This window comes from Mus pahari, chromosome 19 (assembly GCF_900095145.1).
Source record: "Mus pahari chromosome 19, PAHARI_EIJ_v1.1, whole genome shotgun sequence".
NCBI classification, from domain to species: Eukaryota; Metazoa; Chordata; class Mammalia; order Rodentia; family Muridae; genus Mus; species Mus pahari.
Genome location: NC_034608.1, coordinates 19,734,771 through 19,746,275, shown reverse-complemented (window position 1 = coordinate 19,746,275; position 11,505 = coordinate 19,734,771). Strand labels below are relative to the sequence as shown.

General features: G+C 47.7%; 1 protein-coding gene across 3 annotated transcripts in view; it reads left to right on the top strand.

Moving 5' to 3' along the window:
• The window catches only part of LOC115062410 (zinc finger protein 235-like), a 20,261-nt gene extending 8,756 nt beyond the window's left edge, over positions 1-11,505 (top strand). The window contains exons 1-4 of one of the 3 annotated variants that reach the window (XM_029531776.1): positions 491-555; positions 1,483-1,540; positions 3,658-3,784; positions 8,360-11,505. In XM_029531776.1, coding sequence (XP_029387636.1) covers positions 1,526-1,540; positions 3,658-3,784; positions 8,360-10,149 — 1,932 coding nt within the window. In that variant the 5' untranslated portion in view covers positions 491-555; positions 1,483-1,525 and the 3' untranslated portion in view covers positions 10,150-11,505. Of the gene's footprint in view, positions 1-490; positions 783-1,482; positions 1,541-3,657; positions 3,785-8,359 lie in introns of those variants that run through there. The other 2 variants (XM_029531775.1, XM_029531774.1) reach the window with 2 other exon arrangements.

The window sequence follows — 11,505 nt, the reverse complement described above, 5'->3', positions numbered from 1 at the left end:
GGGTTTCTCTGTGTAGCCCTGGCTGTCCTGGAACTCACTTTGTAGACCAGGCTGGCCTCGAACTCAGAGATCCAACTGCCTCTGCCTCCCGAGTGCTGGGATTAAAGGCGTGCGCCACTACCACCACCTGACAGTAAGTACTTCTTGTCATCAGCAATAGTGTGGGGATTTGGTGTCTGCAGGTGGGATGGATCCCTAGGTGGGGCGGTCTCTGGATGGTCTTTCTTTCAGTCTCTGCTCCATTTATTTTGTCCCTGTTTTGCCTTTGGACAGAAAGATTTTTCGGTTAAAAATTTTGAGATGCTTGGGTAGCCCCATCCTCAAATGGGGGCTGAGCCTATCCACTGGAGTGTAACCTTTCTAAGGAAGGTTTCTAATGAGGTCCTAGATGTGCTCCAAAGCCAGGCACTTTGGCTGACGCATTCTGGGAACTGTAGTTCCGGCGCCTATGGAGGTCGAGGTCACTTCCGCTCCCGGGAGGCAAGGTTACCTCCCATTGTGCCAGTGAGGGGAGACGTGGAGGGTCCCGCGGCCCTTCAGGTGTGGTCGTGATCGGTGCGTGTCTCTTGGGGACAGAGTCTGTGGTCCGGGAGAAGCAGGCGGTGGTGGTGGTGGCTGCGGCGGCGACCGGTTCTCTCTAGCTGGGCTCTTCCTGAGGTGTCGCTGCCCGGGATTCCTGGACCCATCTCATGCCGTGGAACCCCGGGGAGAGTCTAGCTTCCCACGGGAGCCTGGCAGAGGAGCTGTGGTGACAGATGGCCAGTGTCCTAAAGCCTTAAGTGGTACGCAACTCTGGTTTTGATGTGATTTTTTTTTTTTGCATTTATTTATTTGTTTATTTACTTAAAGAGTGGGGCGTGCCACAGCTTATAAAAAGTGGGAGTCGAGTCACTCCTTCCACCAGGTGGGGTCCAGAGACTCGAACTCAGGTGGCCAGGCTCCACCACAGTACTTGTACTCCTTGAGCCATATCGCAGGGGCAAAAACTTCCTTTTAAAGAAAGGGTTCAGGTTTTTGTTGGTCCTTATTTCATGCACGCAGGCATAGAGACTTTTTCAGGTGAGCGACCTTCACTAGAATGTAAACCTTTTAGCTGTAGAGACAGAAGACGGGGGTGGGGGAGGAATTTCACTCCCATGTATAGAAACAAGTATGTGTAAAATAGCCATCAAATTCACGAGCCCTTCCGAGAGTGATGGTCAGTTATGGCAGCGTTCTTTAGAGTTCAGAGCTTCTTAAAGAATTGTTTTTCTGGGAAACTCATCACCACAGGCAGCTTTGTGAAGGTAAGGGTGCCCAGTATCCCTGAAGCTTCCAGAAATAGAGACTGTGGTGAGTGAGTCTGGTAACCCGGAGGCTTAGTAGGAAGTAGGCGGAAAAGCCTGGTCGATGCTCACAGCACTTGGAGCTGATGGAGAAGCTGAGGAAGCCACATGGACCAACTGTCCTAGCTGTGTTCTCACAAAGCCCTTCCTCTCCCAGCTTGCTTCCCAGAGCCCGGCCTTGTTTCAAAGAGAAGAGAACAATGACCAAGTCACAGGTAAGTCGGGTGGCTTCCCCCATCTCCACAGTGCTAGGGATTGGAGACAGGACCCCTGCATGCTGGGCAGGTGCTCTGCAGCCACCATAGCCTATTTGGCAAGGTCCAGGCCACTGAAGGACCCTGTTCCCAAAACAAACAAAAAAACCCTAGACAGCACCTGAGGAAGGACCCCAGAGGTTGGGCTGTAGCCTTTACATGCATGCGTACCCTTGTGTACATATATACACTCACATGCGTGCACACATGTATACACACATGCACGCAGAAAACTGACCACCCTCACTTCCTGCATTGCACTTCCTGATCATTCATTTCCTGAACAACCAGGGAATGTCTGGCTGCCACCAACTGCATGGCTTCTGTGGTTGACCCAACTTAGGTGATGAAGGAAGGACAGACTCACAGATACATGTATGGACAAGCTGGGATGGAATGAGCTGTGTGCTCTGACGGAGACGCACCAGCAGCGTGGAAACTCTGCTCATGTATTAGACACCACGGAGCACCCAGGAGCCATGATTCAGGAAACTGCAACATGAATACTAATGCAAAGGGGTAGTTTACACGGTGTTCAGCCAAGCTCTCCAGCTACACAGTACCCTCAGCTTGTTTTGTTAACAACAGTGGTGATTTTCCCCATTAATTTGTAGTCACTAGGTATCCCTGATTCTCTGTATTCTTGCCTAAAATGTACACTTAAAATTTTTTGGGGGTACTTTGGTAAGTGATTAAAAATAGTTTTTTTGAAACTTTCACTTAATTGAATTTTTGTTTTAAAGTTATTATGTATATATCAGTGGAACACTTAACATATATATGTGTCTAATATATTTATATATATATTATGTGTATATGGACAGAACATTTAATATATCTATCTATATATAATATTATATAAATATATAATGTAACCTTTATGGAACACTGGGTGGCCATGATTGGCATAATGCAATCAATGATGTTAGTTTTGCTGGACATATATTGGCTGCGTAATGCATATCCTACTGTGTCTTAGGTCCCTCGGTGGTCTCATTTAATCTTTTCAGCGATATTGGGATGGAGATACTGTTATACACATGGGCAAACTGAGGCATTGAGAAGTTGCCAAATTCTAGCTTGTGAAATGGACACAAAACCAACCAGTACAGCCTGTTAGATTGACAGGGCTCAGGGCTTAATGAGTGATTCAGACTCGAGTGCCATCTGCCAGGACACCCAGGCATTTCACAAATTGGAGAATTTTTGGATTTGGGAATATTTGCATAGACTTTACTAATAAGGGATTCTGAATCTGAAATTCATAATCTTGCTCAGCGCTAAGCATTTTAAGTGATGTCATCACTCATGAAATGGGTTTCAGAACACTTTGGATTGGGGGATGAAGGTAAACCCGAGCTGTATTGCCCTGGAGGAGCCGGACATTGCCAGCTGTCTCCAATATAAGTCAGCACGTTACTCCTGACAGGGGTTGGTGCTCCCTAACTCTGCAATCCGTGACTTCCCATTTAATAGCCATGGACCTAGTGACGAATGCACTAAGTGCAGTAATGACACCAAGTTCCTTGTACAGTGTTTTCTCATTTTTGTCCCCTATCCCCTCAGGAGCCATGGAAAGGGTTGAATAGGTGTACTGGCTGGCGACGTGTGTCAACTTGATACCAGCTAGAGTCAGAAGGGAAGGAGGAGCCTCAGTTGAGGAACTGCCTCCATAGGATCCAGCTGTAGGGTCTTTTTTAAATTAGTGAGTGTTGTGGGAGGGCCCAGCCCACTGTGGGTGGTGCTATCCCTGGGCTGAAGGTCCTGGTTTATACCTGGAAGGCTGAGCAAGCCTTAAGTAGCAATCCAGTGAGCAGCACCCCTTCCTGGCCTCTGCATCACTTGCCTAGGATCATCTAGGATCCTGACCGGCTTGAGTTCCCATCCTGACTTCCTTCAATAATGAACAGCAATATGGAAGTGTAAGCCTAGTAAACTTCCCTGCCCAACTTACCTTTTGGTCATGGTGTTGTGTCCCAGCAATAGAAACCCTAAGACAGCAGGTTCTGTGTAAGCAGTTGCTCAGGTCCTAGTGGCATTGGGAATGAAACTGAGGTGACATGCGTTTGCTGTCACAGGAGGCAGTGACGTTCAGGGATGTGGCTGTGGTCTTCACTGAGGAGGAGCTGGGGCTGCTGAACACTGCTCAGAGGAAGCTGTACCATGATGTGATGCTGGAGAACTTCAGGAACCTCCTGGCAGTGGGTGAGGATGGGGCCCTGTGTCCTTGGCGAAGTCAGAAGTTCACATCCCATGTGTCTGTTGCACTCCACTGCTTCCCTTTTAGGTTTACTTATTTTGTTTATGTTCATGTGAGTGTTTTGTCTGTGTGTGTGTCAGTGCCACATTCACTCATGATGCCCACAGAGGCCAGAAGAGGGCATTAGATCCCCTGGAACTGGAGTTACATATGGTTGTGAGCCAGCATGTGGGTGCTGCACACGCACCCTGGGTCCTCTGGAAGGGCAGCCAGTGCTCTGAATCACTGAACCATCTCTCTAGCTTCTACTTTATTTTTTTTAAATTTATTTATTTTTATTCTATAATCCCTTTTTAAAGTCCAGACTTTATCCCCCTCCTGGTCTGCCCTTGACCACTCCCCATCCCATACCTCCCCCGACCTCTGTCTCCAAGAGGATGTCCCCACCTCAACAGGCCTCCCTACTTCCTGGGACTTCAGTCTCTTGAGGGTTATGTGCAACTTCTCTCACTGAGGCCAGACCAGGTAGTCCTCTGCTGTATTTGTGTCAGGGGCCTCATATCAGCTGGTGTAGGCTGCCTGGTTAGTGGCTCAGTGTCTGAGAGATCTTAGGGGTCCAGGTCAGTTGAGACTGCTGGTCTTCCCACGGGGCCAATAGATGCTGTGCTTTAAATTAAAAATTTGAAACATTTCTTTGTGAGTGTGAGTGTGTGTGTGTGAGTGGAGTGTGTGTGTGTGTGTGTGTGTGTGTGTGTGTGTGTGTGTGTGTGTATTAGTCAATGTTATGACCATGGAAACTCCAGAAAGGAAAGCAGTTACTTGGGGCTTGTTTACAGTTTCTGTGGTGTAGTCTACTGTTGTCATGGTAGGGAGCAAAGCAGCATCCAGGCCAACATAGTAGCAGAAAGCTGTCCATTCAGATCTTCAGGCAGCAGGACGAGAGAGACACTCAGCCTGGCTTGAGTATTTGAGTCTCCAAAGCCCACCCACTCTGACCCATTTCCTCCTCCTCCAGATCCCTGCCAAGCCTCTCCAACCCCTATGGACCAGGCATTCAAACGCATGAGTATATGCAGGCCATACCTATTCACACCATCACATTCCACCCCCTGACCCCCATAGGCTTGTAGCCATAGCAGAGTGCAAAATGCATTCAGTCTAACCACAAAAGTCCCCAGAATCTATCACAGTCTCAATAATGTTTAAAAGTCCAAAGTTTTAAAGTGTCTTCTGGACTCATGGAATCTCTTTAACTGTAACCTTCTGTACAATCAAAACTAAAATAAAAATGCAGATCACAGAATCCATCACACAGGGAGGAAAGGGTGCCCAGGGAGGAAATACTGAACCTAAGCAAGAACAGAAACCACGAGCGCAAACTCTGACGTCACGGCGCCCTGCAGCTCCCCATCTCCTTCCAGCTCTGTGGACTGCAACACACCTCTTTCCCTTGGGCTGGTTCCCCTCCCTGATAGCGACTTTCCTTGGAGGTATTCCATTCCTCTGGCACCTCTAACCTCTTGAGGTCTCCAAGACAGGCTTCACCCTCCCAGCTTCACACAGTGGCTTCTCTGGGCCTCCATGCAGGCGCACCCCTGCCACCCGCCTGGCCTCTGTGCCTTTCCTTAGCTGCAGGGAGTTTCCACAAGCTCTTTCACATGTCCTTGATCCAGATAGTTAAGTGCAGCCTCCAAACGCCCTGACATTTTTTGTAGTCTTGTATAGGGTGCTTCCTACCTGCCCCAGTCAAAGAGTCCATTGTACCCCTCTGTGCCTCAAACTGTTGACTTTCTATTTCACTCAGTAAAATCAAGTTGTTTTCAGTTTTTTTTGTTTTCTGGCAAGGCCTTGCTATGTAGCCCAGGCTTGCCCAACATTTGTGATTTCCCCTGCCCCAGCTTTCTAAAAATTCCGGTGACAGGCTTCATCCCCTGTGCCTGACTGGAGCCTCCCCTTCCTAGGGCCTCACACTCCAGCTCTGCCTATCCATTTTTTTTTTTTTTTCTGTTTCTGTTTTTGTGTCTCAGCTGCTGATGTTTTTTTCTGCTCAGCGTTCCCCCTGGTGGAGTGACAATGCCCCCACCCCTGTCTGCATTCGTCTCCTCAGGAGTCTTCACAGGCCCGGCTCTGAGAGGCAGCTTTACATGCGTCTCCTGCTCACTCTCTTCATTCTGCACTTGCCTCTGTTGACCAGACCTTTATCTATTTGCACAGCTACAAGTGGGTATTCATCAGAGGTGTAAGGCGGCCTTGAACCTTTGCTCCTGGGTTTACCCCAGATTTCCCACCATGGTCAATGGTGGCTTGCTCCTGAGCGGGCTCTAGCTTTGTTGTAGACCTTTGTTCCTCAGAACTCTTAGATGTTCACCTTCGATGCTGGTCTCTAGAAAATGTTTCCAGAGAGGAGTCTGGACTCAGACATTCATTGTGGATATCCTTGCTGATAACTTCTTTTTCAGGTAGGGTTTCATTATTCTAAAGAGACACCATGACCACAACAACTATTATAAAGTAAAACATTTAATTGGGGCTGGCTTTCAGTTTCAGAGGTTCAGTCCAATGGCATCATGGCAGGTTGCAAGAAGACATGGTGCTGGAGGAGTTGGACATCCTACATTTTGATCCAAAGGCATCCAGAAGGTCTCGAGACTGCCCTTGACAGGCAGCCAGGAAAAGGGTCTCTTCACTGGGCAGAGCTTGAGCACTAGGAGCTGTCAAAGCCCGCCTACACAGTGACAGTCTTCCAACAAGGCCCCACCCCCTAATAATGTCACTCCCCAAGGGCCAAGCATATTCAGACTGTCACATTCCACTCCCAGGCACCCATAGGCTTTTTCAAACACATGACTCTATCGGGGGCCCTACCTAGCCATAGCATAATGCAAAATATATTTAGTCCCAACCTTAAAAGTCCCCATAATCAATCACAGCCTCAACAGTGAGTCCAAAGTTCAAAGTCTCTTCTGAGATTCATGCAGTCACTTAATGGTGATCCCCTATAAAATAAAGATAAAAATAAAGCAGATCACTGTCTTCCAACATATCATGGCGTGGTCCGAGAGGTGGCCTGAGGTGTTTAGCAGGGTCTAGATATGACTGAGCCACTAACGTTTAGGGTAGGTGAGAGGAATGGAAATAAGGATATTGTTGAGGGTACGCTTTTCCAGGTAGGAGATAGTAGCACCCAGTAATTGTGTCAGAAGGCAAGTTGAAAATGAACAACCTGTGTGTGTCTTCTATCTGTGAATTCAAGGGAAGCTGGGTGGGGCTTGGTAGTATGGCCCATTCCTGGAGCTTAGCTGGGGTAGCAAAAGCTACACACAACAAACCACAATGCCTGGACCTAAACTTTTCATGGCCATTATGGCTCAAGATTCAGATCATAAGCCTGTATCTTTTAGCCTAAAGATCTGGATCAGGATCGTGGTTCCAATAAAATTTTATTCCAGATAAAAGTGCCAGTGAAAGCAACAACCAGATAATAATAACGCCTAACAAGATCTAACTATCCCTTGTTCAACTGCAGACATATAAACAATAAACTTAGCTGGGTGGGATCTTGCCCAGAGGTCACCATTTCATTAATTCCATTTAATACCCTGAACACAGGTCTTGGAGTCATTACACTTCCTGGTGCCCCTTTCCTCTGTAAACTACATACACATTTTGTTTTTGTTTTTGTTTTTTTCTTTCTAAGCTTTTGACCCTTGATCAGAATGCTCTTCATAAGAGTGAACAACAGGGTGTATACTAGGCTTTTTGTGGCCTCCTTCTTCAAAGTAACCAATCTGAATTTCTTCACTTTAGCCTTCGGCAGACTCCCCAGAAAAGGGCACAAAGCAACCATAGTCTTCACCAGAATATCACAATAAAATGTTTCCAGTTCACATATCCTCTGAGACCTCTGAGACAGGCCCCCAGAGTTCAAATCATCCCCAATGCCTTCCATATTCCTACTAGGATAGCCCAGTAAGCCCGACTTAAAGCATTCCATGGCTTTCCAAATCCAATGTCCCAAAATCCACATTCCTCAAAACAAAAACATGGTCAAGCCTATCACAGCAATACCTAACTCCTGGTACCAACTTTTGTCTTCCTTACAGTTTCATTGCTGTGAAGAGACACCATGACCACAGCTACTCTTATAGAGTAAAACATTTAGTTGAGGCTGGCTTACAGTTTTGGAGGTTCAGTCCAATGCCATTGTGATGGGAAACATGGCAGCTTGCAGGCAGATATAGAACTGAAGGAGCTGGGAGTTCTACATTTTGATCCAAAGGCATCCAGAAGGAGACCATCCTTGGCAGGCAGCCAGGAGGAGCGCTCTCTCTGTCTCTCTCTGTCTCTGTCTCTGTCTCTGTCTCTCTCTCTCTCTCTCTCTCTCTCTCTCTCTCTCTCTCTCTCTCTCTCTCACACTGGACAGAGCTTGAGCTCCAGGAGCCCTCAAAGCCTGCCTACACAGTGACACACTTTCTCCAGCCATGCCACACCTTTCCAACAAGGCCATACCTCCTAATAGTGCCACTTCCCATGGGCCAAGCATATTCAAACATTATACCTTCTATCCTCTGTTCTTTCAGGAGGCCAAATTCCGAACAAGATAGAGAACCTTCATACAACAGGAGTAAGGTGCCTTTCACTGGGGCAGCTTCCATGTTGGCACATGACAAGCCATGATGCCAACAAACTGGCCAGAGCTCCAGAAGGTGTAATCAACACTCAAGGAACAGTATCCCACTTCCCAGAGCAATGCCATTTCTCCTGCCACAGGGGAACAGAGGAGCCTCCCTGGGCCTCCAAGGACAATGGCTGTCTTGAGAGTCTCACAAATGATCATTCTAGCATTACTGAAAGTAAGAAATTTCTGTCTGGGATTGCTCAGTGTTCTTGGAGCAAAAAACATCTTAGCAAGAAACAGAATTATCAGAAACACTGTGTGCAGACTCCAGTGAAAACCAAGCCATGGCTCTTGGCTCCAGGTATTGACGGAATGAGTTGCATTTCCCACCAAGATAACAATACTGTGCATAAAGGAGACAAAGCCCAGAGCAACACTGACTCCGATAAACTTATCTTTCCTGTGTCACCTGTCACCCCGCATCATGTTTACACAGAAAGAAAGTCCTACAAGTGCAGCCAGGCCCAAGAAGCCTTCATTGACAGACCCACTCCGGAACTCCATCAGCAGGTCCTTGTAGGAAGAAAGTCCCCTGTACATAGTACACACGAAGTCTCCAGACATAGCTCCATTCAAAAAAGTGTTCATCCAGGAACAAAGCCCTACAGGTGTCACGAGTGTGGCAAGGCTTTCAGTCAGAGCTCAGCACTTCAGGCTCATCAGAGAGTTCACACAGGGGAGAAGCCCTACAGGTGTAACAGCTGTGGGAAGGCCTTCACACAGTGGTCAGTCCTCCATGCCCACCAGAGAATTCACACAGGAGAGAAGCCATATAAGTGTGGAGACTGTGGCAAGTACTTCAGGTTTAGCTCAAACCTGCACACCCACCAGAGAGTCCACACTGGGGAGAAACCGTACAAATGCCACGTGTGTGGGAAGTGTTTCAGATTCAGATTTCACAGCCATCAGCGGGTTCACACAGGAGAGAAGCCATATAAATGTGACAAGTGCGGGAAGGGTTTCAGTTCAGCCTCAAACTTCAAAGTCCACCAGCGGGTCCATACAGGAGTGAAGCCATTTCGCTGCAATGTCTGTGGGAAATGCTTCAGTCGGAGCTTAAATCTTCACACTCACCAGAGTGTACACACGGGGGAGAAGCTCTACAAATGTGACACGTGTGGCAAAGCCTTCAGCCAGAGATCCAGTCTCCAAGTTCATCGGCTAATTCATACAGAAGAGAAGCCATATAAATGTGAAGAGTGCGGGAAGGGTTTCACTACAGCCTCAAGCTTCCAAGGACACCAGCGGATCCATACAGGAGAGAAACCATTTCATTGTGATGTGTGTGGGAAAGACTTTAGCCGGAGCTCATATCTTCAGACCCACCAGAGAATGCACACGGGGGAGAAACCCTACAAATGTGGCACGTGTGGGAAAGCCTTCAGCCAGAGGGCCCATCTCCAAGTCCACCAGAGAATTCACACCGGGGAGAAGCCGTTCAAGTGTGAGGAGTGTGGGAAGGAATTCAGCCAGCGCTCAGGGCTAAGTTCTCACCAGATAGTCCACAAGGAAGAGAAACCCTACACGTGTTGGGAGTGTGGGAAGGGCTTCAGTCAGCCCTCACTCTTCGAAAGACACCAGAGGGTCCACACTGGGGAAAGGCCCTACATCTGCAGCATCTGCTGTAAGGGCTTCAGTCAGAGATCACACCTCGTCAAACACCAGAGGGTCCACAGTGCAGCGAAGCTCTAGGTCTGTTCTACTGTCAGGTGGGCTCCATGCTGCTGCTTGTTAAAGCCTCTCCGAATCCAGAGGCTTCCAGAGACTTCACTGGGGAATTATATTTTGGTATTTTGGTTATTTTTCCATAAAGTCTTTATCTTACTGTACTCATTTCATTATGGAAAGGGAGACAGTATTTTAGAAGGATCTTAGAATACAAAGTAAGGAGGGGGGGGAACCCCTAGCTGAGCTGAGGAGCTGAGCCTAAACCTTGTTCCTTCCCTGCTTCTTTCCCTTTTCTCTTCATTGCTCCTTGTCTTCTGATGAGAGTCCTACCAGGCAGCAGATATCAAGGAAGAGATTTACTGGAGGGTCCAGGGTGTGGAGGGACAAGTCCCTGGGAGGGAGCAGACAGTAGCAGAGAATTGGACAAAGCAGAATGCTTAAAGAAGGGGTCTTGGGGGGTGGTGGAGCTTTCCAGGGTAAGGACTGGTGGGATATCAAGTCCTGAGCTTGAGGGAACTCAGGGATTGGTGGGGTTTTATGCTCAGGGATTGGTGTGTTCCCGTAGGAAATACAGGGTTCGGCAGGTTTTCCTATTCAGGGATTGGTGTGTTCCTGTAGGAAGTACGGGGTTCGGCAGGTTTTCCTATTCAGGGATTGGTGGGGTTTGTTCAGACTTTTCATCTGAAGTTAGCATAATCTGGGAAGGGTCCCGTTGAAGGGCTGGAAATGACCTTTGTGACAGTTATAAAAGGTCTGGAAGGAGGGGTCTGGCTGCTGGAACTGCTGAGCTGGCTTGGTTAGACATGGGATTTCTCTTAAAAAACCAAGTGCTCCTCTCCCACAGTCTGTGGGTCTTCCTGCAGGGGCCTGGTCACTTTCCTGCCTTGAGGCTTTGCAAAGTTTACAAAGTACAGAAAGTTTACAAAGGGAATCAGCCCCCTGCAGTGAAAGCCTTTCCTGCCGCTTGAGTGGCCGTGAATATTTAGTTTCCTGAGTATAGAGTAGCCAAATGTGAAACAACACAGTATTAGAGCCCACGGGTGCATCGGGAACCAGGCCCTCAGTGTCTTCATTTGGAGAGGTGTCTGACAGATGGAGAGTGTGGAGACGTTGATGACTGAGGTGGGCATGAAGGAAGCCACAGGGGTGGGACTCTGCCTCTGTGTCAATTCGGGAAGTCCTGACACAGTCAACCGGTCTGGAAGCCACAGAGGTGGATCAATATCCTGTGAAAACAGACGAGCAAAGCTTCTCCCAAAATAAAATATTCAGTCCTCTTTATTATCCAGTTAGCAGGTCTTTTTATTTTATTAGAGGTTTGGAGTAATTTGACTTGGAAATGTTCAAAAATGGACTTACATTTTGTTTTGTAAAATATGA